Here is a 13154-nt window from a genome sequence, read left to right as displayed (position 1 = left end):
AATGTTTCAAAAATGGTAAAAGGATGGTAGGTGAAAGGGAATATGGGAAGTGTCGTTTTTTCGTTAGTTATATTTATTACAAGACATAATCAAAACATTCCCCCATTGCCCCTAAGATAACACAAAACAAATGACTAAAAAACAAATCTCAGTTCTGAATGAAAAGCGGTTCAACGAGAATTTTAATACTGTCTATACAGGTATCTATATATGAGCATGGTGTATACCACAACGTATATATTCTGTATTTTACATGTATAAATAGTTTAAATAGTGTTCATTTTATTGAAATATTAAATGGAAATGAACTCTAAATGGCCAAGGAAAAATTGTCTCTCTGTAGTGCCAGTTCTCACCACCAGATGTCAGACTTGAGGTCATAAACATTGTCTCGTGATTCATTGCTTATTATTTTTACTTTACTGGCATTTAGCAGAGGCTCTTTATCCAGTGGGACTTACTGTGTAAACACAAGTGCAATGATCTGGGACTGAAGTGCCATAATTTCTTAGAGGGTGAAAGTACAGTTCCAAGAGAGACAGAAAGTGCAGACTGGATCAGCACTATATCAACTCCTCTATTGAGCACAATGTTAGCAAACATTATTTTTTTGTTTTCATTCAAGGTGGGAGAAGACCAGAGTCTTAACCAGAAACTGGTTGAGAAAATGGTGAGGAATGGATGGATTCTTCTGATGTTGTAGAGGAAGAATCTGCATGCCAGGCTCACCACCACATTGTTAAGTTTATCCTCTGTCATCGCTCCAAGGTTTTTGGCGCTAGAAGCCCACAGATTTTCAAGGTATGCGGTGTGTGTATTCCGGTAGTGATACCAGCACATGCATCCAGTGTTTGTTATAACAAGGTGAAATGGTTTTTATTTTGATGTTGTATGTCAAAACCTTTGCAAATCAGAGATTCCTTCTCTCAACAATTAAGTATAATGTCAGCAAACCTAGAGCACCAACCAAAAAAGACAATTATGGAAAAATACACTTAGAGAACATCAAGTAGTCATGATTATTGAAATAATAACTTTGATTTAATGTTCTGTTTGTGCAATCCGAAATTGTACTGTTAAAAAACTGAGTGCCTAATCAAATGAAAATAAAATATAAATTAAAATGGTCAGTGCCAAAGGTAGACTAGCAGTGTCACACTTTGGATGCAAGCCCACAGGTCCAGAGTACAGAGTGTTTCCCCTACAGCATTCAAGGTGCCATAAAAGCAGTCACATGTAGTTTAACCATGTTGTGTTTGTTAGCTTATTTGAATTGTGAAGCAGGAATGTAATGGTTGACTCAAATAAAAAGATTTGCTCTGAGAAAAATATTAGTATCTTGCTTGTGAATGAAGATAGCCTGAGGTAAATATTGTATAACATTTTACTCCAAATGTCTTTGGGTCTCTTATTGAAGGAACTGCAAAACAAAATCACAGTAGAACTCTCTCTCTCAGTATTTCATCAATTCAAGTAAAGCAATTTAATAAACACTGAAAGAGGGAGACTGGTGATTTACAGCTCCGTTGAGACACTTCATCGAACAGCTATCAAACAAGCAAATCATTTACACCTAAAATGTACATAACAACCAGTATAAAGAGAAGATAATGGTGTGTGACTGTGTTGACTCAGAGACATTGAAGGCCAGTAATGGGGTTAGGCCTCTAGGTGAAGTCTGCACTTTGGAGGACAGAAATGTCACAGATGTCAGTGTCACAGATTATACAAAGTGGTACACTTGTAATGTGTTTTTATTTTATACATAATTCAATGTTCAGGAAAGCGCAGCGTTAAGAGAATGTTTCAGAATGCATTGCAGAAAATATGTTTCTGTTTAACAGAGGTGGCTGAAAACCAGCATTAAAAAGAAAGAAATCATTTTAAATAGTGGGCTAGATGCTAAATACAGCAATATTGGCCTTGTATCTATGACATGGATCAGTTGTGTCATGCACATGATGATCATTAGGGGAGACTGAGTGTATCCAGGAGCACAGTTGGGGTAAGCGGTCCAAGGAATATATGTATCCCCTGTTCCCACCTCCCTCACTTGAGAGAGGCAGGGAGGTGGTGCATTTGCACAGTTTGTGTGTGTGTGTGTGTGTGTGGGGGGGGGGGGGTGGGGGGGGGGGGGGGGGGGGGGGGGGAGTTGGTGGTGGTTTAAAAGACTTGAGGACAAGCAATACACTATAACATTTTCAAAATTAAATCTAGTTTCCAAGAATATGATGATATGATACTTAACAAGAAGCAGTGATTATCTAAAAGTCCCACTGACTCACATATTTTCATTTCAGAACAACACAGGAAAGGAAATTTATTACACAAATTTAATGAAAGAACATAGTGATTTAGAAGGCAAAAATGTTCCTTGGCCCCGTTTTTTTTTTACTCATTTACTCTTTTCAGTGTTATTTATTCTAGTTTTTGGGAAGTGAAATTAATTCAGGCTTCACCCTGCAGCAAACAAATCTAAGCTCTAGAGCATGAGGTCACAGAAAGCGGAGACTGCACTAACTTTGACAATAAAGAAAAGATCTGAAAACGTCTCTCATGGCAAATGCAACTTCTTTATTGTGTCTGTGTCCTCTTCCTCTATTGGATAACCTGTATGAATATAAAGTGATGTCCATCGTCAGACAAAAATTTACTGTTTCAAATTCTGATATTTAGTGGGAAATGACACTGTACAGTCGATCTACAATTATGCAAAGTACTGGACAAAGTGCTCTTTGTCTTCTTCACTAGCCTACTTCCAGTAGCCGTGTGTTTTGCCACTGGGGATTTTGGCCATTGTAATATGTTTTAAGAAGGTTATCATTCATTCAGATGTATAATTCATATTAAGGATACTGAATTCCTGAAGTAGACTTCACTGATAAAGTCAATGAAGACTACTGAACTCAATCAGAGATATTACTAGCAATGTACGTTCTGCTTCAGTACTTCTCTCTATAACTTGAATTGTTAGTTTTTTGGTAGGGGAGACGAATTCATTATATACGGACATATTCCGAGCTTCGCTTCACTAATCACGTGTTTTATTTCCCCCTGCACCGCTCCCATTTTCTCGCGATATTTTTACGGTTTCCAGGCGCCATATTGTAAATCTACTTTATGTTGGCACTCGGTTTGCTGCAGCAGAACCTCTAGTTCTGGATGAAGGCTGGATTAAAACTGGTCAACAACTACCCCCTTGGCTACGGGGCCACGGAAATTATCTATCCTGAGGGCTACTGCGTAGCCCTAACAATGACCGGTGGTGGGAGGGAGTGAATGGAAGGTGAGAGGTAAAATCCCAATTGTATAACCAGTTTAAAGCTTTTTTGGAGGGGGCAGTAACGTTACTGTAGCTTCGTCATCACAATGCATTTCGCTAACGTTAGCTAGCAAGCTAGCTACAAAATCTGTCATGTCCAGGAAGGGGAAACGTCGTTAGATGGCTATCGTTAGTGGTTTTGTTTTGCTGGTTCAAATATATGTAGTGGGTCTGCTGCCTAGTTTGTCATATACTAACAGTAATAACCCTGCTCGCTTAATTTAATACAGTTAACTTGGTTAGCTGACAGTATTTTCACAAGCCAAGGTCCCTGTTAGCTACGTGTATTTGGCATTTTCTCATGCGTATTCCCACACTTGCTCGCAAGGCAGAAACCAGCTGGTGAGACCGCAGTGTTGACACATTACTGGCAGGGCTTTGGTCCCAGTCTCACTCGACGTTGTCATGGGTTACTGTTCTGGGTCTAGTGTGCTTCTCCACATACCACGCGCACCTCTAGCCATTCCAATCTTGGGTAGTTTAGTGTACAATTTCAAGCATCGGCTTTCATTGATTAGGGCTAACCGTTACATGCACGTATTCAAGCGTGAGCTGACTTAACCCTTGAGCTAGCTAGCTAATTTACACTTGCCGTGTTGACAAACTGCCTGTTTAGCTAGTGCTAACTAGCTGCTGTGGAATGTACTGTCCAACTAACTAACGTTGTGAGCCCAGTCATCACGGTTTCTGTATGGTCGTTAGGATATAACATTAGCCCAGCTTGTTAGCCGTTAGCCTTCTAGATGGATGGGACCACGTCCTAGCTAGTAGCCTATTTAAAACTGATGGCTTGTATATCAGTTTGCTAATTCGTTGTATGATGTTGACGGTCAGCTATGCATACTGTCATGTCGTTTTGTGTTGTCGTTGCTTAGTGCAGGATGATCACGTTCACAGGACGTGTGAACTTTGTTGACGGAACTAAGCGCCATAACACTAACAGCGGTTAGCCAGCTTTAGCAAGCTAAAACCCTGTTGTCGGCGTTAATTCGTTAGTTCTTAAATCAGATGAAAAATAATGTTGGGTAGTAGCCAGCGAACTTTCTTTTTTTAGCTAACGTTAGATATTGTATTAGCTGACGCAGTTGGTTTATTTTAGAATCTGATGTTTGTTTGGAGTTACGCTGTGGCCTAGCTAGCCATCCGGCTAGAAACGTAGCAAGCAGTGTTAGCGTTACCATAGTTGATGCAGGTGTTGTCTTTTGTCTTCCTGGGTGCGCTTTACTGTACAGCATTCAACCTGCTGCGGTGAACACCCTGCTGGTGTAGGACAGGCCACAACCGAAATGATTATGAACGAGTTTTTCAGCAGGCCGCGGAAATAGAAGATGACTAAATATATGTCGCTCTGGATAAGAGCGTCTGCTAAATGCCTGTAATGTAATGTCCATTCTCATGTATAATTTGACCAAGTGGAGTGATGTTTGTGTCAGGAGAGTCTTGTCATTTTTGCGAGGAGTCGGCATAGAGAGTTGTTACGGGGGCAAGGATCAAGCCTCTGTCACCCTTTAGGTTTGTAGCGCTCTTACATTGGTTTGCCCACCAGATCTGTGTTTTGTGGAAGGGGCAGTTCAGCTGGCCAACCAAAAAACAAACGGATACATTCCAGGGTGTCCCTGCACTGTCGTGAGCTATGCGTTTTATAGCAGCACTTGCTGCTTTGGCAAACATAGGTGTTCATATCCCGCTTCCTGAAACATATCGAAATAATCACAATGTACTGAGTGACAAAGAATTTGGCAAGAACACGAACTCGCACCGCACCCAGTGCAAAAACCTCCTTAACCTACAGTAATCGGGCTGCGCACGTATTCGATTTATTAGTAAATATTTTTTCACGACTTCACCTGTCTGGCAGACCAAATGGATATTATATGGACATAAAAAATAAATTCCAGCAAAAGTCCTTTGGGGTCAACTTCACATTTGAGTGAAGGCCAGTAACACCAAGAAACGCAAAACGAAAACAACTTTATAACTGTAAGGTTCTGCTTGAGTTTACCTGTGTGCTAGTACAACACGGTTGGCTCGATTTCAAGTTCTGAAGAAAGGAGCCGAAGTCTACACGTCTGTTGAGCCACCAGTTCAGTTAGCTTAACTTATTCTTCAATGCTAATTTGCCAACTTCAATTATGTTCAGGCATTTTAAAAAGTCTGCCATTCAAATGTAAGTTCCGTTAAGTATTCTAGTTCACTGCAACGTTCCCAAGTTACATCAAAACCACACACTTGCGTTTTTAATATTAATTGTTGTTACGTGGTGGACAATATTATCCTGCATAACTTGAACAGGCCATCAGAAGATACTACTGCAGTGCAAGACGTAGTGTATAGAATGAAATTAAATGTGAATGATGATTCACATACAAAAGTAAAGGGCTATTTTAAACTTTTTTTTATTTGGTAGAATTTAGATTAGTTTCTTGTCAAAAACCTTCAGAAAATTAGCATTTGAAATATTTAAACATTTACCTGCAAAGCACATTCTGATTGGGCTACTCGGTCCCAATGGTATATCAGGTGGTGAACAAGGCATTTAAAAAAATAAAAATTAATGCATAAGTGTGCTTGGGCTATTATCGGAAATATGATATGCGCCTATGGAACAGAGTAGTTGGATTTAGAAATATGCCTAGGCCTACCAAATTGGGAGAAAATGGAAAAAATGTAATAACCTCCCTCAGGAAATTTTCGTTGTAATTTCTCATCCCATTGCAACCTCATATACAATGTAAATACATATATGTTAGTGGGGCTTAAGTAATGATATTTTAGAGTTCTATGAGGGCTGGGCTAAGCCAGACAGGAAGTGTTACTGTCCAAGCAGGAAGAGCCTGAGACTGTAGAGGAGTACTGAGGAACCATATTACAGATGGAAGTCCTCCACATCTTTTCTCTGGACCGCTGTATAATTTTTAATAAATTAGCCTGTTACACTGTAAGTGATGTGCAGATCATATTTTATCTCATTGGTTGAATATGGGGATTTAAATCCAGGACCAACCGTCTGCTAATTGAACAAGTACTTATAAGTCTAATGTATAAGTCTAATGTATGCAGGCCAATCAATAAAATTTATTATGGCAGTGATGATTTCCATACTGTTGTAAGCATTGCAGTATGAATCGCATGGAAATACAAACATGAACTGTGACAACAATGTCACAGTTCAATACTGTTGGTAGCCCAGGGCTACCAGTCTCTTGCACATGAGCAGTTCTGGCTACCATTCTTTGCTACCTGATTGACTGGCTCACACTTTCCATTACATTACATTACATTCCATGACCTTTTTAGCACCGGTCATAAGTGGAACAAATATAAATTAAAATGGAATTGAAAACCCTATTTAGGAACAGTAAGGCTATGACTTAGGAATTCACATAGGTGAATGGTCTGTGCACAAAGTTGGAACCAAGCTGAAATGTAATATCAATATCAGTGTTGCAGCTATAAGATAGAAGATAGACTTTATTGAACCCCATGGGGTAATTTGTCCTCTGCATTTGATGACCTGTCCTAGCTACTTAGGAGCAGTGGGCCGCCAGTGTGGCACCTGGGGACCAGCTCCAGCTCTGAGGCCTGTGCCTTGATCAAGGGCAATGGCAGGAGCATAGCTAACCTGGCATGCGTGCCTTTAGCTATCCAGGCCTAAAACACAGGTTTTCCCCAAACGTACTGTAGACTGTGGCCTCCGCAGTGCCATGTGCAGAGGGGCTTGTGGACAGCAGGATGGTGAACTGCACTGGTGTTACTGGGCCTGTTTGAGTCAAAGGGGAGGCTGAGTGCTGAGTGCTGGTTGGGTAATTACCTTGGTGAGGGGGAGACGTGCCCGTGTTTCCTTCAGATCGTGTGGCCCTCCTCATCCTCACGCCTGGCGCCATGTTGAGGCACTCCCGAGTGGCGGGATTCCAGGGATATGAGCGCAGCGTTCCGCGCGTCTCCGTCACGCGTGCCATCGCTGGCGGCGGCGGTGGTGGCGGCGTCTGCTCCCGGCCTCCCTTCGGGGCCCTCCCGGAGCCCGCCGCGCGGGCGATGAGCTCATGACCGCGAGGAGACGCCGTTATGGACTGTGCCCGTCTAATCTGTGACCCGTGTGCACGTGGGCAGTGTGTGTGGCTCTGGAACAGAGCGACTGGGTGAACCGTGTTTTTTTTTTTTGGTCGTGTGCTCGCACTGTACGTGGTGAAGCCCTGCCATCATAAAATGACATCGGCGTTGAATTGTTCAGTTTCCTTTTAGGTGTGGTTCTCTCCAGTTTGCGGGAGCACGTGCACGTGTGTTTGCCTGCGTGTACTGCCCTCCAGATTAATGCCATTGTTCAGTGGAATAATGCAGACCTATCTTCTGACAGAAGGATCCTTGTCTGGGCACTTGTTCAGTGTTTTATAAAGTCATTTATTGTTGACTCTGTGGGGGTTTCTGAAGCAGGAAGGCAAACATGGGCCTCTGTGTGCCAGTAAGAAAGCACAGTCCTCTGGCTCTCCTCTCAGCTCTTTCCATTACATTCTGAGTGCTTTGTTATCGTTACTTGTGTTTCAATTTGTTTTGCCTAAAGTGTCCTGGCTCAAAAAGGCACGTAACAGAAAACATAGGGTCTCAGACATGGTCTATAGGTTGTACCGTAGAAGCTTGCATAGTCTCTAGCAAAAGAGCTGGATTTCATGAAGCCGAAAGAACGGCGTTGGAGGACTTTCTCTCCTGAAGAGAAACTTGTCGATCATATCTGCAGAGGAATGTTCACAACTATCCAAGCGTTAGGTTAATCATTAACGGCCGTGTAACTGCTAAGGCTTGAGTAACGCATGCATGCCTTTCCCTCTCCACTCCTCAGAAGAGTTCTCTCTCTCTCTCGTGTGACATGCATCAAATTGCATTTTCTGGAATGATTCGTAAGACGGATCATGCCAGTACTTTGGTATCCGTAAGAAACAGTTCTCCCTGCTCTTACTAGTATGGGGAGCAATCGTATATTTGGGAAGGCAGGCCAGGATCAGGTCATTTTGCTTAGAAGAAGAGTGCACTTTCTGTCCCCTGGGCTGATGGCTTTTCTAGCAGCAATGCTAAGAGGACAGCATTTTAACTGCAGCCCTGGCTTAGGCCAGATATCTGTGGTTAACTGCGTTTTGTGTGTCTTCAGTCTTCACTTAGCTAATGACATTCAGTGCTTCCACTTTTGCAAGGATCATGGGTGAGCATCATCAGGCCTGTGGAATTTTGCGAATTGGCACCCTTTGGACTTTGTGAATGTGTCACGAAAAGGGCAGCTGCCCTTCTCTTGCAACCGCCGCGGATAGCGCTCTGGCGCCTGACGTTCCTCTGGAAGTGAAACTTCCTTGTTGAAATCAGTCTCCATCGCGCTGACATGGGTGGCTGGGGTTGGTATCGCGGAAGATCAGAGTGAAACGGTCTCTGGAGAAGCAGTCCAGGCATTTCCTGCTTGTGTGAGTGGTTTCACTTTGCGGAGTTTTGTTTCATGAACTGGTGAATCCTAATTTCCGACATCTCCCGTGGAGCCCGCAGCTGTTCGCATCTCTGTGTTAGCCAGGCTAATTCGGTAGCTCTTTCTGGAAAAGCTTTGGAGTGATTTCAGATTGGGATTGTAACCCTTCTTGCTGTGTGTCTGTGTCTCCTGTGTGTGTGCGCGTGTATGTGTGCGTGCGTGTGTGCGTGTGTGTATATGTGCGCGTGCGTGCGTGTATGTGTGTGTGCATGTGTGTCTGTATGTGCGTGTGTGTGTATTTGTGCGTGTGTGTACCTGTGCTTGTGTGTGTCCAGTGGAAGATGAGTGCGGGGCAGAAGGACAGTTGGTGGTGGGCTCAGTGACTTTCTCACCGTGGGGATGGCGCAGGGAGGCCCTCAGCTGGACTATCAGATTCTGCACGACCTGAAGCAGCGCTTCCCCGAGATCCCCGAGGGAGTGGTGTCTCAGTACCTGCTGCAGGTACAGCCCCACCTGCACACACACACACAAACCTGCCCTCCGCCTAATTACAGCCCCATTTCATTTCAGTTGAAACCCATATGTGCTTATCTCTTCTTAACCCCCCAAACCCCCTATGAATACAGCCCCTGCCCCCCATGAGCACAGCCCCTACCCCACCACACACACCTCATCTCCCCAAAATGAGTGGCTGACTTGTTTCATACAGCAGCCAGCAGAACTGGGTAAGATTTAACTTAAAACCCATTTTTCATGCCTATTTACACACTGATTTGAAAATATGGCACAGCTCTGTGTCTTGTGATTAAAAGCCTGTTAATACTTGAAGTGGCTGTAATTATCTTCCGCTTCTGTAACCGTTGATCACACCCTTTTTTGATGATGCGATCTAAAGAATCGTATAGGAAAGCAGCAGGACCAGACAGTGTACAGCAGAGTAAGGAGTCCAGGAGCACCTGGCTGAGGTGAGACCTGGGCTAGGGTGGCTTGTGTGCCTTGCCACTGGGTGTTAAATACTCCCACGCCATGGTTTGGACACACAAAGGATTGTGGTTCCTCCACCATTGGCAGGCAGCTGATAGCGGGTGTTGCGCAGTTCAGTAGCGACATTCCTTTACTTAGCTTTAGCTGACCCTGCTGATTTCCTGGTTAAACGTGCCTAATGTGGCTCGTCTTATCACCTGCGCAGCAGCGGCAGGGTGAGAGAATGCGTCGCCTCGGGCGGAGCCTCGGACCGCGGGGGTCATGTGGTCTGAGGAGCAGCTGCTGAGAGGCTGTTACTGGCGCGGTACAGCAGCCACCCGGGGGCTAATCTCCCCGCTCTGCTGACTTACTCTCGGCCTGCTGCTAATTGATTAGGAAAAGACTGTGTTACTCAGACGCGTCAAAACCTTGACCGTGTTCCAGTCAGCAATTCCTACATGCCTCCTACTCCACACAGTTGTGATGTTTCAAGCCTTTAAGGTGTAAGATAAATATGTGTTCGGAATGTTGTTAACTGAATATTCCAACGCTATCGTAACAATCGCTACTAGTAGCTGAAAGCAAATTCTAGAACGCTGGCTTAGAATTTTGAAGAAACATTCCAAAAATGTTTTCTGCTATTCAGAGGGTTATTGAGGCTTCTGCTTCTACACGTTGGGTACATTTTACTCCTCTACCGCTTCATAATCGGTATGTGGGAAATGATTGGCCATTATGAACCATTTCTAAAAAGAATCTGGCCCTTTGACGTAATTGGAGAAGAGTGCTGGTTTATACAGCTATAGAGCTGTGACCAGTCTGCCTTCATCTGATTCTCAGTGCCCTTTTCAGCAGGGCAGCCCATACTGCTTAAGGAAAAATGGCATTTGTTTCTAAGAAAAGACTCCGCTATAATCCTCTGCTTCCGCATTGATGCAGTTGAATGTTTTGACTTAATGATCCCTTTATAATGCACTTGCTTGGGCTTAGTTTTGAAAGAGGATTAACGTGTGTTGAGTTCTCCTCGTTAGGTTTTTTTCCCATTGCAATGACTTGCACACAGCATTGCATTTTCATATATCGCCGTCACATTTATATTCTTATGTATTAACGTAAACGTCTTGAACGATTTAAGCGAAAGCGTAATACGAGCACACATTCTTACATCACCTGCGTCACGGTGCCGTTTCCCAGCATGCACTGCTCTGCTACACGGCTTCATTTCAGGAGTGCTCCCATTGCGCCGTTGAGCGGAGCGGGTTTCACTGGACCGCTCTGACCCCTGCCGGTCTGTTCTGACCCCTGCCGGTCTGTTCTGACGTGTCCCCTTCCAGCCACACGGGCCTACGTGTAAAAATAAACCAGATGCATCGGATTAGCCGGCTGTAAATAGAGAATTACTCTTGTCTCAACCGTCTCTGCTTTTTCCCTCTCCGTCCCCCAGAATAACAACAACCTGGACGTGTGCTGCCACCTGCTGGCGCAGGAGAGTAACCGCTACCTGTATGAGGAGTACCACAGCTCGGAGGAGGGCCGGCTGAGCCGCAACCACATGCTGCACATCAACCTGGGCAGCCTGGGCTACCCGCTGTCGGAGGGGGGCAAGGCCAACGGGGTGGGGCGCACGCTGGTGCACAGCTCCAGCGACGGACACCTGGAGCCCCAGAGGGGCGGGGCGGGCGGCGCCAAGCAGCCGCAGATGGTGTTCCCGGAGCCCCACTCTGCGCCCGCCACCATGGCCCCCTCGCCCGGGTACAACCCCTTCTTCATCAACGAGCAGGGCCGGTCGGCCGGCACCCCGCCCCCGCACCCCGCGCCCACCTACTGCCCGGTGCCTCGCTACGCCATGAACCCCATCACCGTCACGCTGTCCCAGAACATCCCGGCCGCCCCCCAGGCGCTGCAGATCCCCGGCTGCGCCTTCGGCAGCGGGGGGAACACGCTGTACATCCGGCCGGGCCCCTCCCAGAGCCCGCAGCCCTCGCCCTGGCCCTCGCCGGTGCTGCCCGTGTACCAGCCCTCCCCCTACCCCGGCGCCTACCCCTCCAAGCAGATGGCGCCGACGGTGTACCACTCGCCGCCCCCCGCGCAGTTCCCCTCGCCCTACAGCTCGCCGCAGCACCAGATCCAGCAGACGTCCCACGTGCTGCTGCCCATCAGCCCGCCCACCTACCAGCACCAGCAGCAGCAGCAGCAGCCCGTCGCCTATCTGCCTTACCTGAAGAACCAGATGGAGATCCCCCTGGAGGGGCCCCAGAGGGCCCCGCCCCCCCGGCCCCGCAGCAGCTCCCCCGCGCCCGGCCAGCAGGGGGCGCAGCGGGGGCAGAGCTCCCTCTACATCTCCACCAGCCCCTCCCCCGGCTCGCCGTCCCGCGGGATCAGCCTGGCCGGGCCCGCGGGGACCTCCTTCCACCCGGGCATGTACATCCACCAAAGCCCCGGCCGGCCCCACCCCGCCTCCTCCCCCCAGCCCGCCAACCCCGCCTACACCTTCAAGATCAAGGTGTCGCCGGGGCGGGCCCAGCGCCCCTCGGAGTCGCCCACCGTGGAGACCGAGTCGCTGCTCAACATGGTGGACCAGGCGGACCACCCCGCTGCTCCCGCCCCCATCCTGCCCATCTCTCTGTTGCCTGGCAACATCGCCAGCCAGATTAACCACATGCCCCGCCGGTCCAGCTCTGGCTCTGACGACTACGCCTACACTCAGGGTGAGCGACTGTGAGCTTCTCTGTGTGTGACCGTGACCGAGACTGAGAGGCACTCTGACTGTGTGTAACTGTGACTGAGACTGAGAGGCACTCTGACTGTGTGTAACTGTGACTGAGATTGAGAGGCACTCTGACTGTGTGTAACTGACTGTGAGGTTCTCTGTGTGTGACCGTGACCGAGACTGAGAGGCACTCTGACTGTGTGTAACTGTGACTGAGATTGAGAGGCACTCTGACTGTGTGTAACTGACTGTGAGGTTCTCTGTGTGTGACCGTGACTGAGACTGAGAGGCACTCTGACTGTGACCGTGACTGAGACTGAGAGGCACTCTGACTGTGTGTAACTGACTGTGAGGTTCTCTGTGTGTGACCGTGACTGAGACTGAGAGGCACTCTGACTGTGTGTAACTGACTGTGAGCTTCTCTGTGTGTGACCATGACTGAGACTGAGAGGCACTCTGACTGTGTGTAACTGACTGTGAGCTTCTCTGTGTGTGACCATGACTGAGACTGAGAGGCACTCTGACTGTGTGTAACTGTGACTGAGATTGAGAGGCACTCTGACTGTGTGTAACTGACTGTGAGGTTGTGTGTGTAACTGTGACTGAGATTGAGAGGCACTCTGACTGTGTGTAACTGACTGTGTGCTTATCTGTGTGTGACCATGACTGAGATTGAGAGGCACTCTGACTGTGTGTAACTGACTGTGAGCTTCTCT

The 13154-nt window shown here is 46.8% G+C and overlaps 1 protein-coding gene across 3 annotated transcripts in view; it reads left to right on the top strand.

Moving 5' to 3' along the window:
- The first annotated feature begins 3104 nt into the window (after positions 1-3104).
- The window catches only part of tab3 (TGF-beta activated kinase 1 (MAP3K7) binding protein 3), a 14330-nt gene continuing 4280 nt past the window's right edge, over positions 3105-13154 (top strand). For 2 of the 3 annotated variants that reach the window (XM_035394721.1, XM_035394720.1), the window contains exons 1-3: positions 3105-3286; positions 9101-9266; positions 11173-12436. In XM_035394721.1, the coding sequence (XP_035250612.1) occupies positions 9165-9266; positions 11173-12436 (1366 nt within the window). In that variant the 5' untranslated portion in view covers positions 3105-3286; positions 9101-9164. Of the gene's footprint in view, positions 3294-9100; positions 9267-11172; positions 12437-13154 lie in introns of all 3 variants that reach the window. The other variant, XM_035394722.1, reaches the window with a different exon arrangement.

Source organism: Anguilla anguilla, chromosome 15 (genome assembly GCF_013347855.1).
Source record: "Anguilla anguilla isolate fAngAng1 chromosome 15, fAngAng1.pri, whole genome shotgun sequence".
Classification (NCBI taxonomy): domain Eukaryota; kingdom Metazoa; phylum Chordata; class Actinopteri; order Anguilliformes; family Anguillidae; genus Anguilla; species Anguilla anguilla.
This window is presented reverse-complemented; position numbering and strand designations above follow the sequence as displayed.